Source organism: Gossypium hirsutum, chromosome D04, assembly GCF_007990345.1.
Source record: "Gossypium hirsutum isolate 1008001.06 chromosome D04, Gossypium_hirsutum_v2.1, whole genome shotgun sequence".
Lineage (NCBI taxonomy): Eukaryota > Viridiplantae > Streptophyta > Magnoliopsida > Malvales > Malvaceae > Gossypium > Gossypium hirsutum.
The window spans coordinates 48,619,793-48,642,521 of NC_053440.1; the positions used below are offsets into that span (position 1 = coordinate 48,619,793).

The following is a 22,729-nucleotide window of genomic DNA, read 5'->3' on the forward strand; positions in this document are numbered from 1 at the left end:
TTAGTAATTGTGGTTACAATAATTAAACATTTTAGTTGCCCAATTGTTAACCCACTAACATAGTTTGGTATGGCATTCCACATCATAATTTTTTTACTTATTTTTTTCACAATTATTGTTCATCATCTTCCTCCTCTCCACACCAATCCTGCTTCCATCATTATTTCTTCTTCTTCATTTGCTCCCTACTTTTGGCCATTACATAATCTCTTCCTTTACCCATTACTACCATATGTTTATTATGTAGTTTCCCTTTCTACATTTTGTATATATATTCAAAATATGATTTTATACAAAAATTGTTAATAGTTGTATGCTTGACCCAAAATGCAAAACCTATCATTCATCACAATTTTAATAGTTTCAGAAATGGCCACATATTCAAGCTTAAGCCACCAAATTCACCAAGTTAAAATCATGAAAGCCTAGTGGAGAATGAGACCTATGTTAAAAAATAGTAGAGGAGGAGACCTTTTGCCAAAAACAAATCAACCATGGGACCAAGGGTGAAGCCAAAAAAATTTTTTAGGAAGGCCAAAATTAAATTTTAATTTTTAATTGCCTATATATTTATAATTTTTAAATGATTAAATCAATTTTTTTCATTTTTAGGAGGGCAAAGTGCAATTTTAACTTTACTAATTTAAATTTTTAAATTTTCTAAAGGGCCTAAATGGACAATTTTCTATTTTATGGGGGAACGGAGCCCTACCAACCTCCTAAATACACCACTGCATGGGACTAAGAGCTCTTCCATTGTCACCTTCGCAAAATAGTATCCCTAAGCAACATTTGTGCACCAAAATGTTAAGAAGAAAGAGTTCCCCAACAATGTTTAGAGTTTCAGCTAAACAACAAAAGACAAATAATTAATTTTTCATACAAGTAAGATATTTAAACAGAAGATACATTGATGCACCATTATGGATTTTATTTTCAATTTCTAGCTTTCTTTGCTGCAAATATGAAAATATTTGCCATAATTAATTAACCTATTTCCCTCCATAAAAAAATTGTTCATGTTTCACTTTATTGAACTATTTGGTATTGATTGCAACTTCATTTTAATAGAATAAGTGATAAAGAAAGAAGAAAGAGGAATATGAACTTTTCCAAACAACTCAGTTTCTTTATTCCCGTCAGTTCATGGATTCATTCCTTTGCTTTAAAAAATAAATGAAAGAAAAACCATTTTTTTAAAAATTTGGTAGGTGAGAAAGAAGAAACTAAAGTCATTTTAGGCATTGATGACACCCCTATTTAGCTTGCCTCTATAGGCCATAACCCTAAAAAATTACTAAAAAGCACGAACATGGAAGGCTCATAAGTTTGGTTTCATCAGAGTTCAAAGTAGAAAAAATAAGACAGTGAAGATGGGAGGTAGATGATAAAAGATAAATAGTTGAGGGATATATAGCAAGATAAGCATACTATAACGCATGCGTGTTCTTTATTTTTTCTTGATGGTGCAGTGATGATGGAAATAGTAGGTAAAGGGATTTGTGCGGTGTGCCTTGCATTTATTAGACGTTTTGCAAGCACTTAGGAAGACGTTCAACGATTTACTAAAAAAGAGGTAAAACAAAGACGACGCCGCGACATGAAGAGAAGCGTCATCGTGACGACGCGATGAAACTCCAAACGAACTTAACGGTGTCATCGTGACGAGCATGCATAGGATGCCATGACATCACAACGATTTCTCTGAGTTATGCAGCCACGTTTTAGACACCAAGCAGGACTTCTTCTCCTTGTTGGACTTTGATTATTCTATATATATTTTAGCATTATTAGTAATCTAAGCCTATTTAAAGAGGTCATTGTATCCCTATTAGACATGCCAATCAGCAAGGGATTTTCTTGTAGGGGCGACAAAATGTAGTCGCATATGAGTTTTGGTGAGAGTTTCGTGGTAATTATAGAAGAATTTTGTTCTCGAGTTAAGAATTTGTTTTCGGGGTTTAAGATTGTACCTTTAGTACTTTTAGGATTATTTTCTCCATATTGTAATCTTGTTTGTTTACTCTTTTAGTGAAAATATGATACCTCATTTGCTCGTGGTTTTTCCCTCTTTGAGAATTTTCTATGTAAATTATTTGTATCCATTCCTCTCAACTTTTGCTATCTTGCTGTTTATACGGATCGATCCCCAATAAATTGGTATCAGAGTCTGGTTCAACTTTCGCAAGATCGATTCATTTGGTGACATAATAACAAATTTGGATATCGAGAAGTTTAATAGGATCAAAAATTTTAATTTTAGTAGTTTTGGATAATTACAGAGGTAGCTGATATGGCCGAGGACAAGGATGATGATTTGATACTCTCTACATAATCCGGTTGAAGGTGGAGTCGTGTCGGATGTCATGTATATACCCAATTTAGAAAATAATCTAATCCCCTTTTAGTCTTTAGAACTCGAATGGTTCACAGAGTGTTTGAAGCAAAGTTCCTCGTAGATGGTTACAGTCAGGTGGAGAGAGTTAATAGTTTCTCTCATGTTTGGGTATTACTAGCCATTGATGCATTATACAACTTTGATCTGAAGACTAGGAATCTTTCATTTTTCAAGTTTGAGCACAATTTAGACTTGGTTGATTTTATGCAAAATTTGAGTTTGACCCATGACGGGGCATGGAAAAGGAGGTGTGATAAATACGAGTCAAGGTAGAAACTTGTGGGGTATGTCTCGCATTTATTAGATGTTTCGCAGGCACTTGGAAAGGCTTTTGATGATTTACCGCAGAAAAGATAAAATAGAGGCGACATTGCGACGTGAAGACAAGCAACGTCATGATGGAACCCCAAACGAACGTAACAGTGACGTCGTGACAAGTATGCATGGGACGTCATAATGATTTCTCCAAGTTATGCAGTTAAGTTTTAGAATCCAAGTCGAACTTCTTCTCCCAGTTGGACTCTAATTATTCCAGGGATATTTTAGTATAATTAGAACTAGTCTAAGCCTATTTAAAGGGATCATTGTATCCCTGTTAGACATGTCAATTAGCAAGGTTTTTTGGGGGGGCGACAAGATATAATCGCATATGATTTTTAGTGAGAGTTCGTGATAATTATGGAGAAATTTTGTTCCTAAGTTAGGATTTTGTTTTCGAGGTTTAGGATTGTACATTTAAACCTTTAACGTTATTTTCTCCATATTGTAACCCCATTTGTTTACTTGTTTAATGAAAAGTTGATATCTCCTTTGCCTGTGGTTTTTCCCTCTTTGAGGATTTTCCATATAAAATATTTGTGTTCGTTATTCTCCACTTTTATTATCTCATTGTTTATACGAGTCGAACCAACAGAAGAGATGGTGTAGTGGCCAAAAGCAGAGATCAAAGAAAAAGAAGAAAAAAGAAAGAAGGAAACATAGGTGGTGTGGAGAAGAAGAAGATGATGAACAATAACCGATCAAAAAAGTAAAAAATAATTATATGAAACGCCACATCAAACTTTATGTTTAATTATTGTAACAACATAAAAATATTTTTATTTAGGTGATGAAAATAAAACCACAAGATAATAATTCCCCCGCATCATATAAGGTTCGCCCGAAAAGTGAAAGGGTTTAGGCAAAAATATAGGCCCAAAAAATGAGCTTGGGCAAAAAAAAAGACCCGTTTAAAAAACGGTCCAACCTCAGGTAAGGTATTTTTAGCCTAGACCTGGCTCGAATTCACAAAAGGACAAAAAAATATGTTATTTTTTGTTATTTTAATTCTATTTTCTTGTTATTGTTTTTCCTTATTTTGCTACCATTTCACTATTTTGTTACTACTGTTTTGTTGTTATTATTTGAATATTATATAACACTTATTTTATTGTTAATTTTGTTATTATTTTAGAGGTATTTGCTTGTTAAATTATATTTATTTTAGTGTTATTTAAGTATACATATTTTTTTAAAATTTATTTTCAATTTATTAAAAAATATTTATTTTAATATTTTTATGTATTATATATATTTAAAAATAATATAAAAATAATAATACAAGCGAACCGAACCGAACCTAGCAAACGGCCCATTTGGCGAATTTCTGATTTTGGATTCGTTGACGGTAAGTTTGTCATAGGCTTTAAATTGACGTCAAATTGGGGATGTAGCTCAGATGGTAGAGCGCTCGCTTAGCATGAGAGAGGTACGGGGATCGATACCCCGCATTTCCATTCTTTTGTATTTTTCGGTTGCTTTTACTTTTCACCCTAAGCACGGTAAGTAAAGAAGGCAGGGAAAAAAGAGCTGCAAATATGTTGGAAATGGGAGTTTTAAATGGTTTCTTAAGTTGAATGAAAACCTCATATAGTTTATTATGTTGGATATGGAAAGAAGAAAGATTGAATCCAAGATTGGATTGCGCATTGTTCAAAATTCTCTTAATTGGCTGATAATTTCCAGTTAGTGCGTAGAATTATAGTTAATATACATGGTGCTGGTTCTTAAGCCTTATTCATGCAACTATATGAATTACCACCGTGGGAAAGCATGCAGGCACTGCCTCTCAAGCATTTTTTTGCCTGCCGATGTATAATAATTAGTAACTATGGCCGTTAAGTCTTTCAAGTTGTCAAAAACTCATTATAACCCCCACCCCCAACAAAACAAATACTTGCAAAAAAAGAGATATTATCATATACAAACTATCTGTACTGTGTGCCTCACTGTTATGATCTCAATAACCATTGTTTCTTTCATCCCTTTGTGCTGGCATCCTTTTGTAACCCCAAATTTCTAAGATTAAGGAACAACTGCGTTGCAGCTGTCAAATACCTCACGTTCTGCTCTGGTTTCAGTATCTCCACCACCTTCATTGTTGTCGTCATCCTCAACAAATCAGCTCCCGCCACCACTTCCTCTAACGCCTTCCTCAACGTCAGCAGTGCTTCCTCCCTTCCACCTTCCACGTTCATCCGCCGTGCTTGTTTCCTAGCCATCTCTAGCAAAGGAGGAGCCGCTACGCTCTCTTGAACCCTGGCCAACTCGTCATTAAGCACCCTTTCTTCAACCTTGGTCTCCTCCATCAACCTCTCTATCCTTTCGCTTTGCTCTTGAGACAGGTCTTGTACGGAGCTAAAAACTAGCCTTAACGCGAACCCTGGCTTGAAACCCGTTATCCAAAGCGAGGCACACTCTAAGGAAGATAAGCAGGTCGGAGCAAAAACAAGGAAAACGTTGCGTTGCGCCACGCGAGATTTCTCTTCGAAGTACTGTTGGTAGTGGGAGAGCACTCTGGTTATAAGGTCCTTCACATCATCCCCCGGATATTCACGGCATTGTTGCTGAGTAGTGAGTAACTCTTCTAAGTAATGCTCATGGCGCACCAGCCAACCCTCGAAGAACGTATCGAAGGAACCACCATCGCGGCTAGTGCTGGCGCCGCTTCCTGGACTCATACCAACCAAAAAAACAAAAAGTCAATGTCAATGAAGAAGAGAGTAAAGCAAAAATATGGTATTTTTATTTGCTTGGTGGGAAAGTAATTCTCTTTTTAGGCCTGGTGAAGGTGCTTAATTAGCAGCTGTTGTTTTTTTTTTTTTTTGGATTAATGAGATGGTTGAAGAAGAAGAAGACGATGATCATAGGAGACGTGTGAAAATTTGGCGTGAAATACAGATAAGGGAAAGGGGGCAGGGGAGTACCTTATATTATTACATATTGGTGTTGTCTTGAAGTTTGTAAGGGGGAAAAAGAGAGAGGGGATGAATAGAGGCTAACTTTTGTATTAAAAGACAACCGACTCAAGAGACAAAATGAGAGGGGGGTGAAAGGGGGGAGGCACAGGCACGGGTTGAGAAATGACAGGTTCGGTGAGTTTTATCGTCAAGCCAGGATTATTAAGGAGCACGTTTTCAACATGGTGAAAATAATTTTCATTTACCTGTTTCGCCATTAACCAAAATGGAGTTTACCCAAGAAAGATATGTTTTGGTTGTAGGTGCTTTCTAGTTGTTTAAGAAAGACACGTCTTTGAAGGGTGCGAAGTGGAGGGACAAGAAGAAGACAAGTAGGAAGTAGATGCCAACTCATTGGTATTTTAACATTTCAGACTTACATGAAAAGTGAACCAATGATAAATACCAATGAGCTGGAATATGTTTCGTTTTATTTTTATCACTGGCAGCTCGTCCTGGTCGATGATGGCGTTCACAGCAGGTAGCCATGGCGGACGAGGCTTCCACTTCACGGTAATCCAAAGTCATTTCTTTCAATGGATGATATTAAGTTACCAGGTTTTCTCTTCATCTTAATAAAAGGCTATACGAATTATGTTTTTACTCCTCCTACTATATTTCATATGAAATTTAGTTTACAAGTTTTTATTTTTATAATATTATTTCTTATTTTGAATAATTAAAAATTCTTAACTATGTCCATTTTTATTGAATGTAGCCTTTTTTTTTTATCAATAAAAGCCTTTTTAAGAAAGATCTGTCATTATATTAATAGGAATAATTAACAGTATTAATACCGTTTATTTTTTCAGTTAATTACTGATATTATAAGAATAAAAGATCAAATTATCTTAAATTTACAAATTAAAAAACTCCACGTGATTGTAGGAAATAAAGAAAATAAGAAAGAGTTGACAATTTTTCAACTTTCTAAATACCAACCCTAAATTAAAGTACATAGAATTTCTTTTTTTTCTTTCTTACAAAGTACATAGAACTTGAATATAGTGGAGAAACGTCAACCAGCCATAATATGACCCTTTGTTTGATATTGAAATATCTGTTCGAAACATAAACCAACAATGATGGTCTGAATTTTTGAAATTTTATTTTATAATTTTTAATCCAAACCAAGAATAAAACTATGATTTTATATGCAACGAATATTGAAATCATAAAAGAACACATATATATTTATATATATGTATGTATAGCAGTAAGAGTAAAATTTTATCAATTTGAAGCTAAGAGTAGTTTACAAGAGGCGACACAAGCGAGGCCTAGAACAAAACTGCCTTCCATTAGCTTTGACTAAAGCCATCGCTCCAGCAGTCACTCCAGCCCAGACAACGGAAGACACATAATGCTGTGCGTTTCGAGCCGCTACACATGTTAAAAAGAGAGGCAAAAAAAAAAGAGTGTCAACACTTTTAGTTAACAGAATTACTAAAAAGAAAGGAACAAGTTACATTACAACCTTGTTTTTAAGGCAAGGAGGGATACCTTGCTGAAGTGAGAAGGTTGTCAGTGTCAAACCTCCTATCAGCAAAGCTGATGCCACTGGAAGATACTGCCATTTTCAATTACCTTTATATTAGGTTGTAATGAAAAATATAACATATAAAAAGGGCAAGTGATTGATATTCTTTTACATTAATATTTTAATTATTAAACACCAATGGAAAATGATGAACTTACAGAGAAGGATTCGAAACTGTTTAGCTGGAATGGTGAAGGATTACTTTTACTGACAGTATAACGACCACTTACAAGATCCAATGCATCCTGAGAAACATCAAACTTGTTTTAGAATAAGGGTCTATTACATTTCCTTGATTGAGATTCGGGAAAGATGAAAGAGGGAGCTTGCCTGCCGAATTCCGTCGTGAAAATTGTTCACATAGTATCTTGATAACGCACTCATTCCATCTTTTATAAATCCAGCTACTGTCTGTTTGCCGTATCTACAGAAATTATTGTCATACAAAAGCATTCACAAATGGTAACAATGAAATGGATACTGATTCTTTGCAAACCATTGACTTCAAATCCCATGTATACCTAACAAGATCCCCTTTCAGTGCATGAGTCCCAGCATATTCAAGACTTATCTCATCACCTTGCTCAGCCCACACTAACATAAGTGAAGAAAGCATTTAGTATGTATAAAAGGACATCAAGTCCTAAACTAAGAAAGTTAGCAATGGTATGCAAAATAACTTACATGTTCTGAACTTCACATAATCTTCCGGAAACATAGAAATGTACTCGGTAGAAGTAAATACCCCAAGCCTTTGCAATTGGATGTCTAAAGTCTTCTGAGCAAGGTAACTCTGTTTAAGAGAATAAATAAGCAAAGCTTAAAAGAGCCTTGAAAATATTATAGAAATTCAAATTAGAGCACATAAAAATTTGTTGGTCAACATGGATATTTTCTTCAGATAACAAAGAATTAAGAAGACACATTTTTCGCAAACCTGGGTCACGTTTGTTCGATCAAGGCAATCAATGCAGTTAGATCTAATAATGCCTCTCTGTTCCTCCAGGATCTTACCATCTTTGTCTATAAGGAAGTATCTGCTCAGCTAGATTAGTGATAGTACAAAACAGTAATCTGGATAGCTAGTACCATGATCATGGCATACTTTATTTATATGTATAACATTTTATTTTGTTGTTCTTACCCTTGCTTTTCAAATTCCTCGGAGATTTTATCATATAGAACTTGGAGGTTAGCAAAGTTCGAGCTTCCACAAACATGATGAAAGTCAAATGATACGTATCTGCAGGACAGGCATGTCAAACATTAAGTTGTAACGATCAAAGTTCTCTTGGAGACCGTTCAGTTCCAGAAGGAAGCAAAAGATCTCAACTTAGGAAACACGTTCATCACTTTCCATAGAATGCTATTTGATATCAAGGACAGAAAGAAGTTGCCTAAAAAGAGGCAAGGAGGGACAAACAAAACTATATACTATAATAGAATAACCGAAACGTCATTTATTATTCATGGGAAATCATGGAAAGAAAAGACCAAAAAGAACAGCAAATAGTTATCTAGAAGTAGCAACTAGATGACTACTAAAAAATCCGTAGCAAACTAATATATTTAAATATTTAGGAATATCGTACGTCACCTCACATTTGGAAGCTTTTGCATCTCCTCTGCATATGCAGCACTTAGTTGACCTTCATCACCATGCTACAATATCAAAATGTATGAAAGATGAAACATTTGCTAGTTACAAGTGTAATAAAAAGTTTGAGCTTCGCATAAAAGAGTCAAAGCTCAATTACATAGTGACATAAATACCAAAAGCTTTGTATCCTCATACACATTTGAACTAGTCAAGCAAAATAAGAAATAATTGCTCTTTCTGTAGAATGAGGATTAGTTTGTAAAACTGTAATTATGCGCAGCAGGTCTTGACAACAATTTTCCAAATATGAGAAACAAAATCAAATTGCTGCTAGGTTTTTGCTTGACTATAAAGAGAAGCGAGAATGAATACTTACTTTATCTGTCAGATCCACGGCTATAGTTTCTCCATATCTTTGATAAAGATCATTGAAGTGGCGCTCCACAACTTGTGGCTGAAGCAAAAGTTGAAAGTGCAGAAACGCTAAAGCTTTAGCACTATAATAATAATAATAATAATAATAATAATTGCTGCTGCATTCAAGTAAAAATCTACCGTCTGCTCATGTTGAATAATTCTAAGCTGTGGTTTGTAGCTTAAATCAACAATCTGCTCCCAAAGCAGTGGAATAGAGCCTCGTATCTGAGATGCAAAAAGGAAAATAGCTTCACAAATGTATAGAAGTTATTTCTTCTCGTTGGTCTAGAAAATTAAATTTAATCAAAATATGAAGTTAAATATGGATGTACTTTATTGTAAAAATAGACCAAATTGTGCTAAATACCACAAGAACTATGAACCAGAAAGTTTAACAGAACAATCCAGAGAAGTCAAATAGTATGATTCTTCATTCTTCACAAATAAAATAACCATGAAGCTAAGATAAATCAAGATACCCAATTTACTTTATAAGAAAAAAGAGACCTTGGAAATTAGTAATTGCTCAACTTTCTGAAGTCAGGTGCTACATTGTAGACATACCTGCAACGATGAACACCTGAAACCTTCAAGCTCCAACAACTGTTCTGTTTCAATGAAGTTAGCACTGTCCCCTTCGAGGTTAGCTCCCCTTCTCCACATCCGTGTTCCTGTGACACCATATTTAAAGCTTCTTAGACTAGCAACATCAAAAAAGAAAAGAATGAGTCATCCAAAAACATTTTACCTAAACGTCTTGTACACCTCCTTGAAAGTAATGTAAATGTGGCAGGTGAACTCTTCAGCTTTAATTGAGTGACTTGGAAACTTAAACCTAGGTTAAGTGGAAACACCAAAATATATTTTCGAAGAAAATTTAAAATAAAATGTACAAGAAATTTCTCTAGAATATTCATGGTAAGCACAAATAGTGATCTTTCATGCATATAATGCACATGAACATGCCACACACACGCAGATGGGTTCAAAAGCATGATAAAGCAGAAGTTTAAGGATATTTCCTTGTAGGAGAGGAATGATAAACCTGTCAAGCTGCCAGGGAAAAAATTAATTAATCAAAAAGGTCAAGGAAAGAAAGAAATATAATGATTTTATGATTCTGTTCGAAAAGTTCTCATCATTTCTTGATATTTTGGAGTTCTTTCTTCGGACAACAGCAGAAATCACTTTGGTATGCCTAACAAGGAAATACTAACAGCTTAAGAAAGCTGAAATTTTTATAGCATAGATGCGAAATATCTAACCTTGTACTCAATGAGTTCCTCCAAAAGATGATTATTCCAAACAAATCGAGGATCAGCCTGAAATAAACAGAAAACTGAAGTTAAAAATCGTTTGCAAGTACTGACTAGCTATGGATTATACAAAAAAGAAAAAAGGAGAGATAAGGTGCTCTGAGTGTTTGACTTCAAATGCAAAGCATCTCCAGAAACTAGTAGCTAGACAAAGTAAGCATATGAACCTTATTCACACCTTAAAACAGCAAGACCTCACTTGCAAGATTAACAAACCAAAGTTCACATATGAAAGCTCCGAGAACACAGGAGAACTGGATTCTTTTTCAACTAAAGAAGTTTAACAAGCTTCCCATCATGATCCAAGTATTGAAACTAACCTGTTTCCATAATGGTTTGCTCGTCCATGCTTCCATTAATTTGCATCTTCTCTGCAAGCTGGTATACACAATCAAATGCGTCATAAGCTTAACGGTTGTGAAACTTATATAACCATAAAGCACACTGCATGGTAAAAGAATTTACTTCACTGTTATATCTGTTTCGTATGAGTAGTATAATCCAGGAGTTGCTTCAACTGTTTTCAACAAGGACATGAAGTAAGCCTCGTCTCTTTTCTGCTTAAAATAAAGCATCACATAATTTTATAAGGGTCAGATATTAAGCATCATATTAGACGTCTAAATAAAGATTTTAAAGACAAGAATAACAATCCTACTTCTTGAGAATTGGAAAACCTCAAAGCCTCATTGCAAGCCAGGAATTTCATAGATTCAACTCGGTAGACAGGGAAACCTAGAAAACTCCCAACTTCCTTTCTTGAAGTTATTACAAGTACATATGTTCCTGTATAAGCGAATGAAGAATTTATGACAACTGACTTCATTTTTTTATTTTATATAACACAAACACAAAAATGAGTAAATGATTTCATTTAATTTGGTTACTCTGAACCTGCAAGCAATCTAATTGTTCCAGCCACGCCATAAATGGTAGAGGTTTTGGGTGGTTTTCCAGAAGAAGATTCATCTGCAAAAATTTTAAATTATATAAGCTCTCCGATCCAAATCATGGAAAGTCAACATAAAAAGGAAATATCGCTTTCCATTTACCAAATTAATCATTTTGCTGATTCAGAAAATAACTAATAATTCATTTCATTTACGAGAACTTTAATCACAAAGACTTCACCTACAAATGCTAATCAATACCATTAAAAAGAATATGGCCCAATCAGGAGTCTTGGAATACAAGCCATTCGAAATTCAAAACAAAGCTTAAGAATCCAGCAATGAAAATAATGAGAGAGAAAAAAAAAAAGAGACTTGCCAGATAGGGGTTCGATGTTTCCTTGACGACGGCAAATCGAAAAGCCTTTATCGGGAGATTCGAGGGATTTGAACACTAACCTATCCTCAAATTCCAGCAATTCGAATTGATCGTAGAGCTTGAAATTACTTGAAGAAGATCCGACTTCCATCTTCAAATTAGGTATATGATTAATATTTTCGAAGGTGGTTTAATGGAAAGGGACATAAAAATGTTGAATAATTGAGGATGATTTATGAAGAAGAAAAAAGAAAAATGAAGAAAGGTCATAATGAGTTAATAACCGGTCAGACCAACAGAATAAGTGTAAATTTAAGTTTTAACAAACATTACCTCAAATAAAAACGTTTTTAACAAAGACCGCATATATTTGGAAAATTAACAATTAGTAACCCGATTTGATATTGTAATTTCGTGTTGGGATTCCTAATAATTAATATTTTTTTATAATTTTGGTGGTTAGTTGTTACTTGGAAGTTGTTTATGATCTTATCTTATAACATCTTTTGTCTTTACGCAAGTAGTCCAGATTGCAGAGGAACAATGATGATTATTATTTATGAACTCACATATAATTTAATATGTTCTAACAAATCATAAAATTACAAAATGAACCATATGGTTTAAATTCTTTTATATATATATTAATAGTTAATGGCAGTGATTAGTTCTCTTAAAATAAGTATTATTCGAAGAGGTAAACGGCTAGTGATGGAATATATTTCATTTCTACGAGCAGAGATCAAACCTTTAGCTATATAATTAAGGTATGAGGTGAGCAACACCACATATAATGACAAAAGGGTAAAGTCTTAGGTTGAAACTTTGAAAGCTAATGTTGTTCGCCAAAAATGCTCTTATCACTACATATAACTTGTGCAAGGAACACAATTTCGCACACTGAATTTTCCTTAAGAGGTAAATGGTGTTCAACGAATTTCCAATAATATCATATATACTTGCTAATTTTGAAGTATACTAATAAATGCGTTAAATTATGCTATTAGTCATTGTACTTTATGAAGTAATAGATTTAGTTCATGTACTTTAATTTGGTCATTTTTAGTTCGTGTGCCATCAAACAATAATTGTTAAATTCATTAAGTCTTGCTATTTTCAAAATCTAATGCGGAAAACATATTATCATATGTGTAATGCCATGTCAGCTTGTTTTTTCTACATATTACTCACTAAAAATTTTGTTAATGGATTAATGATTGTTATTTGTGTCAAGACAGAAAATTTAAAATTTGAATAGTGTAAGGACTTAAAATGGTTCAATTAGAGAATAAAGACTAAATCTATAACTATATGAATAGTGCCAGACTAGTAATTGAATTTAACCAAACATATTTAATTACTACTATATGGGTCAGGACTAAAATTGACAAAGTGAAAAATTATACAGACTAAAATTAAGCAAATTAAAATATAAGGAATAAATTCACAACTTTTGCAAAGTATAAGGACTAATTGCAAAATCTAACCTAATAAATAACAACACAAGTCACTTCAAAGCATTTGAACTTAACCAACTTCAAAGCATTTGAACATAAACAACAAATGGCATAACATTAGGTCACACACTAATAATATAAATAATCTTTGAACAATTTGCATACAACACAAGGCATGCTACCATCTTTTCAACCACATATTCCTCGAGCATAATTAACACATGTATTTTAGATTTCTTTAATAATATCATTTTAGATGTGCAATTAAATCTTGCCTTATTGATCGAGTATGGAAATGTAATCAAATGCATGGATATCCATCTAGCACACCAAGAGTGATGTGCATGGCGCTACAAAGCAAAGAACGATAATTATACTTCGATGTGTATAAAACATGACTTAGTCAACCATCACACCGAAGATGTGCATAGCATAACAAATACTCCTAGACATTTAACCCATAAACACAAAATAATTTAAAAGTTCTATATATCCTATCATATGTCAATTATACTCAAAAAAATTTCAATTCATTTAATAAGATTTTTTTTAAGGACTAAAACACAAATTTCCAACACTTTTAGCCTTTTTACATACCAATTAAAAGCATAGTGATGACATTTTTCTTCATATAACACTTCAAACACATCTTTAAGCATTCTTGCACATTATATCACATTAGAACTAAGCAATCCACACAAAAAGTGTCACTAAGCAATTTAAACACCTATTGTAATATAACAATCCTAAAAAATCAATTTACACAAATATATAGAGTAAATTAAAAATTATAAAGCACAAACTGAAACTGAAGCACTTTTCCAACACCTTAGGCTTCCCTTTGGCCTTCAAACTTTCAACCACCTCTTTCGCTTCAATTTCACAATCAAAACGATGAATAAGTTAGTATAGCAAGAACAAACAAGCATAAATCCTAAGTCAACTAAAAACTATGCATTTTATAAAGCGGAAACCAACTTCACTTTTCTAAAACTTGTCTAAAACCACTAAAGAACTCATCATAATCTTACAAAATCTGAATTTTAATAATATAATGATAATCTACAAGTTAAAAACACAATCTCTCTCCTAATTTTAGGAAGAAATCACAAAAATTAAAATTTCTCTACTCTACCATGATTGACGGCTAGAAAAGAAAGGAGAAAAAGATTATGAACTTTGATTTTCTGGATTAAGACTATTGATTTTAGAAAGAAATGTGTATAATTGCACTTACTTAACTTGGATTGAATGAAATTAATCAAAGATTAAAGGAAATGGGATGAAAGATTTTTTTTCAAAAATTCAACTAATGGGCGATTTACTAAAATTCTTTTGGACAAATAACCACATAAAATATTCCCACAATTCTAATTATACTTTTCACTTTTAAAACATTTGAACCTTTAATTTTGAATTTCTTACAAAATAGTTCATACATCAAATTACTAACTTTTTAATGCTAATTAATAATGGAAATTCAACATACCGAGTTATAGAAACTAACATGATACTCATTTTTAGAAAACCTCTTGATTTAACCTCCCAAAATGACATAATATTTTTTTATTCTTGGGAGTTTACAAATTTTTTTACACCAAAAATTTTCGGGGCATTACAAATTCTTGGTTGAGAAATACTAAGTAGTGGAGGTAGGCAATTGAGGTCAAACCACTAGAAATCAAAATGTCTAAGATTTTCTTTCCTTTTCTCATTATTTAGAAAAATTTTGTAGAAATTCTTAAAATCTTGATTCACACCATCTTTATATATTTCGGTTTGTGGAAGTATGTCTCACATTTCGATCAAACAGTGTGTGACGTCGCAACAAGAAGAATTTCTTCATCCCGACAACCAGCCAATGTCACAATGAGAAGAAAGCCCTCGTCCTAATGATGCAATCATTCTTTGCCCCAACGACCAAATGCTACGTCACGACATGGCGATGTGCTCCTTAAGTTTCTCAATTTTCTTCTCTCAATTAAACTCAGTTTCAGTTTCCCACTTAAACTCTAATTAACCTAGGGTTATTCTAGTAATAAATGCTACGAATTTCAGCCTATAAATAGGCCTTAGTTACTCTAGGTTTTACACAATAGAAAATATTAAAATTGGGAGAATTTTGTTCTTTGTTTTCAAGGTTTCATGTTTCTTTTAATTCTCTCCATCTTTTGTACTCCTTTCTTTTTTTAGTAAAATTATCTTTTCTCATGGTTTTTTATCCTCTTTTGAGGAGTTTTTCCACATAAATATTTGTGTGCCCTATTTATTCAATTTTTTTCTCTTATTCGTTCTTGTTTGTTGCTTATACGAGTTTATCCCCGACAAACTAGTATCATAGCTTGGTTCGATTTTCACATTCAAACCATTTAGATATGACAACAACAAGGTTCGACAGTCAGAGGTTTGATGACATTACAAATTTTAATCTATGACAAGTTCGGATGACGACAATTCTAGTTCAAAATAGCCTGAAAAAGGTCATTATCGGGAAAATGCCTAATAATCTAAATCAATCAAAATTGGAAGAACTTGATGAGAATGCTTTATCTACAATTTAGTTGTGCCTCATGAATAGTGTATTGTAATAGGTGTTGGTGGAGAAAGTGACATCTACCTTGTAGAAAATGTTAGAAATCCTTTACACGGCAAAGTCTCTAGATAATCGATTAGTGTTGAAACAACGGCTATACACGTTCCGTATGGACGAAGATGAGCACCTTAGAGGTTACATTGATCAATTTATTACTCTTTTGAATGATTTAAAGAACGTTGAGGTTCAGATTAATGATGAAGATCAGGATATGCTATTATTGTGCTATTTACCCCTTTCATATAAGTTTTTTAGGGAGACCCTAATTTATGGCAAAGACAAACTCTCGTTTGAGGATGTGAAGGGTCACTTTTTGAGCAAAGATAAACTCAAAAATGAGATTGATTCGGCTAGTAAGTCATATAAGTAAGCCTCGATTTTGGTAGCATCAAGGAACCAAGACAAGAGATGTCGTTACTGCAAGAAGTTAGTCACGTTAAGCAGATTGATACAAACTATGAAATAAAAAGGTTGTTGAGAGCAATGAGAAAGAATTAGTTGATGATCATTTGATCGACGACAAGGGTGATGATTGGTTGTTGGTGTCTACAATCGAAAGGTCTAAATTTATGTTCGAATGGATCTTGGATTCGGGGTGTACTTTCTACATGTGTCCCAACAGGGACTGGTTCTCCACATATAGTTTAGTTGAAAGTGAAATTGTGCATATGGGGAACGATTCACCTAATAAGACAATCGGTATAGGTACTATTCAAATTAAGATGCACAACGTGAAAATCGGGACACTATCATATGTCAGGTATGTACCTGATTTAAGGAAGAATCTCGTCTCCTTAAGTTTGATAGACTCAAAGGGTTGTAGCATTAACATCGAGTCAAACAACATTTAAGTGTCTCGTGGAGCTCTCGTTTTGATGAAAGGTCGAAAGACTGGCAGTGTTTATGTTCTACAAGGTTCAATAGTGACTGGTAAAACAGCAACTCCCTCGTGTGTTAAAGAGTCAGAGTTGACTCATTTGAAGTAGAAGCAATTAGGTCATAGAAGGGAAAAAGGTATGACCATTTTAAATAAGAGAAGTTCTCTTTTGGGTGTTGTATTTGGAAAGACAGAGCACTGTGTTCGTGGAAAATAGACCCGAGTTAGTTTTGATTTGGCAGTGCACAAGTCGAAAACTAGAAGTCTTCTAGTTTCAAAGTTCAAGCACGACTTGGACTCAGTTAATATCTTGAAAAGTTCAAGATAGGCCCGTGACGGGCTCAACAAAAAAGGAATTGTGAAAATACGAGTCAAGATGGAGATTTGTGGAGTATGCCTCGTATTTCAATCAAATTAAGACACAAACAAAGAGGGGCATTACGACGAGGAGCCATGTGATGTCACGGCGATGAAACAGAGGAGAAGCATAAAAGACGTCACGACAAAATGATAGGGGACGTAGCGATGTGTCATGCAATTTTCTTAATTTTTTTCTTCTAGTCAGATTCTAATTATTTGTCACAGACGAACTCTAATTAGTGTAGATTATTTTAAGAATATTTGACCTATGAAATTAGCCAATAAATAGGCCTTCTACAACCCTAGAAGATTAACCCATAACATATTTAAGTATTAGCTTTTACAAGCTTTTAAGGAATTTTGTGTTTAAATTTTCAGGGTTCTTATTTTTGGGTTTCAGGGTTTAATTTTTATCTTCATCTTTTGTACTCTGTGTTTTTTTCATTTTAGTGAAATTATCTTTTCCCGTGGTTTTTTATTCTCTTTTGAGGAATTTTTCCATGTAAATATTTATGTGCCCTATTTATTCAATTTTTCTTTTTCTCTTATTCGTTCTTGTTCATTACTTACACGGGGTTTATCGCCAACAGGGCCTAACAAGAATAAATAAAGTTTAATAAATGAAGTTACACTTTATATTTATTTTGAACTCTCAATGTAATTTATACTATTGCTACTACTATTACTACAACTAAAAAAATTGAATAGATAATATAACAACTCATTTTTACTGGTTTTGGGATCACAATTTTGACGTGTAAGTTTGTAAATATTATTTATTTAATGTTTACGAGGTCATTAGAGTGTTGTATTAAAGTTTGGTCCTATAATTTTTATGTTTGAATAGTTAATTAAGAAAAAAAAGGACTAAATCATAAAAATTGCAAAAGTCAATTGCTATTAGTTTTTAAGTACAAATTGAGCACAAAATCATAATTAAGTGGTTTTATATGGAAATTTAGCCATAGTTAAGCTAGTGGACGGTTTATAATTATTTTTATAATGAATCTTAGTTTAATTAAAAGTTAGAATAAAGTAAATAAAACTCAAAACATAAAAAAAAAATCACCTTCTTCATTTTGTTTCTCTCCCATTGAAACACCATTATTGATAGCCAAGAAAGTTCGGTCAAGCTTAGCCCTTGCATGTAAGTGAATTTGAAGCCCGTTTCGCGTAAATAGCCCACGGACTATTTTGAAATGCTGTCAAAATTTTGAAAATTTACCATTGACGTTTTTGAAGTTTTTTGGATGTTAATGGTTGAGTTTGAAGCTTGATGTTGAAAAAGGACTATTTTATAAATTGAATTTGGATAGTTTTGAGTTTAGGGACTAAAATGATAATATGTTAAATTTGGCATAAATTCCATGTAAAATTTAGTACTAGTGAGCTATAAAGGGATGGAAATGAATTTGGCATCATGGTTTTAGGCTTAATTGTGAAAAATAGCCTTGTTTTGGTTTTAAAAAGTAAATTGAATAAAATGTAAAACTTTAGGAAAATTGTGAAAAATATTAATAGGAGGTCATATGCATTAAGTTACATGTTATAAGGTAATTGAGACTGATAAATTGAAATAAATCATTGTATAGATCAAGAATCGGTAGATAATTAGGGAAAAGAGAAAATTGCAAACTAGTCCCTAATACTCCTATCTGTGTTGGTTTCCCCTGGTAAGTTCATACGGTATCGTCTTGTTTAATTTGTAATGTTTATATTGATTTGAGAATTGTGGGTATGCTTGAATATATATATATTTAAATTGTTACAAATTGGTATAATGTGAGAAAATGGATTGAATTGAAAAGTGTTATATTGTTATATGTACCGAGCCCGGAAACGTAGGATAGGATACAATTGGCATGCCAATAGGTTATTTTGCGCATTGTACGAGATTGATATGAGTTGAGATGATGATATATGTTATTATACACTGAATGTATTGGAATCCAACATTTGTTGCAGATTACCGAGTTATATTTACAGTGATTAAGGTGTGTTTCTCGGGGAGGATGTGAAGCCTACAGGCTTGGCACTTGGTTCCCAGGCGTGTCTTTGGAAGGATTTTGGCCTTCGGGCCATGCATTCAGTGCCTAGGCATGTTCTTGATTGGATTAGCTCGATTGAACATTTTGACGTTGTAATAGGCCAATTTAGCCCGAGCTCACAAAAAAAATAATAAACCCAAAATAATAAAACAAAGTCCAAGTCCAATCCAAAATTATATCATTTGGCCCGATCGGAATGACCCGTTACTTGAAAAGGTTGAAAGTCCATCTACAAGCTTGACGCATATGGAAACATAATCTTCAAGGATATGCAATCTTAAATATGATATGCAATCTTAGAAGATATGATTTTGTAATCTAAGAGATTTAATTTGTAGATACCTTTTAATCTTAGCCGTTGATGTAATTGATCTGTATCGTTGGATTTGGGGAGGCTCAACTATAAATAGAAGCCTCTCCCTTCATTGTAAAACACTAGAGTTTGGAGCAATAATAATTCTTAAGAGCATTCACTCAAATTTCTCCCTCTCTTGCGTTCTTATTTTCTGTGGCTTGTTCTTATTTTGTTCTTCGTTCATCTTCGTTTCTTTTTAAGTTGCTTTCATTTGAGTTGGATTTTGGTGGAGGAATTTCGTTGAATCTTCATATTGTGAGAGTTAGGCTGACTTAAGCGTTTTTTTTAACTTTTTTTATTTATCCATTTAATTGTTTAATTATTAATTATTCTTATACTTTTATTCGTTTATTTATCCATCAACTTTCTTATTTACATATTGTTCATTCATTTAACCATTCTTATCATTCTTTTATTTTCTTCCATTAATTATATACTTTATTTGTTTTTAATATTATGTCACACATGTTGTTTATTTTTTAAAAACTCGTGTTATAAATCATTCATTTTAAATTGTTTGATTATTTGCTTCAAATTTTTTTTCCATATATTATCAATTGCAATTTTTTTTATACTATCTAGTTTATATACCATTTATTTTTAAGATGTTTTGTGTATAACTTGTTCTAAATTCCTTATTACACAATATTTATTTTTAAACTCATTTATATATTATTACTTTATATATTACCTATTTTTATTTTTTATATATTATTTATTCCAAACTTATACATATATTACCTACTTTTTATATATATAATTTATTTATTGATTTGTATATTGTTGATTTCAAATTTCTTTTTCCCTTATTATTCATTTTCAAATTCATTATTTTTAAATTTGTTTATATTTTATTTTGCCTTATATTTTTTTTATTTTATACTCTTTGTTTTAGATTCATTGGTCTTTGATTATTGATGCTAGTATTTAAATAATTGCCATTATCTGTTTTATAAATTGTTTATTTGTATTTTCATATTGCCGTTTTTTATCAAAGTTTTTACGCATCGTTTTAATATTGCATCAATTTTCTCCAATTTTAAAAAAACAAAACTTTTAAAAATAATGCAATATTCGGTACTTTGGAGCTTTGAGAAAATCGTGCACTAACTTACTGGGTTTCGATTTTTTTTATCCAAATAACCGAATATCCTTTTTAAACTTTAATGCATGAGACAAGCTTAGTTTCGAGGGTTAAAATGTCGTATCCTAACTTACTGGATGTGACGTCTTATTACTTCGGGACAAGGAGGTCTTAACATCAAATTTGATTTATTCAGGTTTTTAAATAGAATCGTATTTTAAAATATTTTCAAATTTTTGACATTAGGACGTTAATTAATCAATTAGGTACCAATTTTTGGGCGTTACGAGGGTGCTAATCCTTCCTCGTGTGTAACCGACTCCCGAGCTAGTTTTCTCGAATTTTGTAGACCAAAATTATTATTTTAATAAATCAAAATGTTTTATTAAAATTATTAATCTCAAGGTGACCCGATCACACCTCGAAAAAAGATTAGTGGCGACTCTATTTTCGTTTTAAAAGTCGACCCCAATTTTCAAAATAAAAATGGTTTCGACAGCTTGGCAACGCCACTGGGGACCATAAGAGAGTCAAGCCGTAAATTGATTAATTTTTGTCGAAAGTTGAAATTTTGGTTTTTAACATATGATCCTCTCATTGCATTTCATCATTTTTGAGTTATAGTTTTCATCATGTTTTGTATTTTAAATTTTTATATCTCCACACATTACATTGCATGACCGTTGGTCACACCTTTTTAAGTGGGAGTGAGAAGCTACTCCTTCGTGAGGTTTTCACCTCCGTGCAGGATAGTGGACCGCTTCCGGGATACATCAGTACCTATGTCTTCGTGAGATTTTCATCTCCGTGCAGCCATAGGGAAATGTATTCCCTGAATTAAACTCGGTCCATATGAGCCTATAATGGGTGAGGATCTAGGAATCTGCTGGTTCAGGTACCCTTGCCTTAGAACCGAACCGCATATAAAGAGCCCTAAGAACCTACCCTAGGTAAAGCCGCGCCAAACCCTAGTGGTCACCCAGATACGTTTTCTATTCTGTTGTTTATTTCTTCTGTACTAACGTATTTTGTTTTGTTTTGTTTATGATTGCTTTGCATTTTCATCATAGAAAAGAGGTGTTGATTCAAATTTGATTGCTAAATAGAAAAGCTTGTCATGGAAAATGAATTTCTTAATAAAGTGGAATATAATACGACTGCCCGAATATGGTCTAATTAAACACAATGAGAGAAGGCTGGAAGTTCGTGGAGGAATATACGACTATGCTTCGCTGCCTGAGGATTCAAATCGACAAAGATTATTCGAGAGCTGTTACGTCTCAAAGAAACTAAAGAGTATCGCGGGGTGAGCAATAGGTCGTGACTCGGATCAAACAAAAATGAGATAGTAGAGACAGATTTTGGAAAATTCGTAAGATTTGATCCTAACATCCGAATATGAAGAAAAAGATCGATGTATTCGCCTGGAATACGAGGGCAAAGCCACATATGTAATCCGTTTTATGTAAAGAAATTTGTTTCTAAAAAAGTTTTTCTAATGGAATTGAATTCAGAATCAATGCCTCTCTTTCTTTTTACATTCATTCCATGCATTTGTATTACATTACATCATATGCATTAAATTTTCACAAAAGGACCCTAATTAGGTAAAATTATTTTAGTTAACCAGGGAACAGAAAAAAACTCTATCGACTAAGCATTGTTACGGTACTCGCACAAGAATAAAAGTAATGGACCAAAGATTGGAAAGGTTAGAACATATTCGAAGAGAAATGCAAGACCAGTTGCAAATGCAAATACAAGAGAAATTTACCAAAATTCAGCAATATATGAGGGACCAGATGTTAGAGCCCCAAATGAATATGATAGATCAATTGACCCAATTATTAACCGGTGGGCTAGAAAAAAGGAAAAGCCCTATGGTCAATTCTGAAGATGATAATGACGAACACTCAGACACAACCCGAGGTGTACCCACGAGGACCATCTGTTACGATCAGCCCTCAATAATATTAGGCCGGTACCTCTGTATCAATAAACTACCCGATACGCTTAGTTTCTAATCCAGGGAATAATCCAACTAATCCTATTGTCCCTGATCTCGATGAGGTGGCAAAAATGGAAAAGGCAAGGGTAGATCTGCCGAAACAACTTAAGAACCGATGCAGATGGCTAG

The 22,729-nt window shown here is 33.2% G+C and overlaps 2 protein-coding genes across 3 annotated transcripts; both read right to left on the minus strand.

Moving 5' to 3' along the window:
- Positions 1 to 4,695: 4,695 nt before the first annotated feature.
- Positions 4,696 to 6,204, minus strand: LOC107898250 (protein ZW2). Its single transcript, XM_016823777.1, has 2 exons — positions 6,120 to 6,204; positions 4,696 to 5,387 (listed from the first exon to the last, which is right to left on the minus strand). The coding sequence occupies exons 1-2, from the start codon at positions 6,202 to 6,204 to the stop codon at positions 4,696 to 4,698; spliced, it is 777 nt and encodes a 258-aa protein (XP_016679266.1).
- A 638-nt stretch (positions 6,205 to 6,842) lies between these two features.
- On the minus strand, positions 6,843 to 12,124 carry LOC107899544 (phosphoinositide phosphatase SAC8). Of its 2 annotated transcripts, none has more exons than XM_016825293.2 (20): positions 11,819 to 12,124; positions 11,444 to 11,518; positions 11,208 to 11,335; positions 11,015 to 11,106; positions 10,870 to 10,927; positions 10,499 to 10,555; positions 10,253 to 10,286; positions 9,982 to 10,062; positions 9,798 to 9,904; positions 9,372 to 9,458; positions 9,193 to 9,270; positions 8,814 to 8,878; positions 8,361 to 8,459; positions 8,154 to 8,253; positions 7,901 to 8,009; positions 7,738 to 7,810; positions 7,547 to 7,640; positions 7,375 to 7,461; positions 7,154 to 7,246; positions 6,843 to 7,059 (listed from the first exon to the last, which is right to left on the minus strand). In XM_016825293.2, exons 1-20 carry the CDS (start codon positions 11,967 to 11,969, stop codon positions 7,009 to 7,011), a joined length of 1,719 nt encoding a protein of 572 aa, XP_016680782.1. In that variant the 5' UTR covers positions 11,970 to 12,124; the 3' UTR covers positions 6,843 to 7,008. The 2 variants fall into 2 exon arrangements, with proteins under 2 accessions (XP_016680782.1, XP_016680781.1); XM_016825292.2 differs by having other exon boundaries at positions 7,180 to 7,246; positions 11,819 to 12,121.
- Positions 12,125 to 22,729: the final 10,605 nt, after the last annotated feature.

Coding starts and splice junctions, on each gene's coding strand:
- LOC107898250 (XM_016823777.1), bottom strand. CDS start 6,204: ATGACTTTGGATTACCGTGAAGTGGAAGCCTCGTCCGCCATGGCTACC. Junction 5,388..6,119: donor TCGACCAGGACGAGCTGCCA/GTGATAAAAATA, acceptor GTATGAGTCCAG/GAAGCGGCGCCAGCACTAGC.
- LOC107899544 (XM_016825292.2), bottom strand. CDS start 11,969: ATGGAAGTCGGATCTTCTTCAAGTAATTTCAAGCTCTACGATCAATTC. Junction 11,336..11,443: donor AACAATTAGATTGCTTGCAG/GTTCAGAGTAAC, acceptor TCGCTTATACAG/GAACATATGTACTTGTAATA. Junction 9,905..9,981: donor GAGGTGTACAAGACGTTTAG/GTAAAATGTTTT, acceptor ATGGTGTCACAG/GAACACGGATGTGGAGAAGG.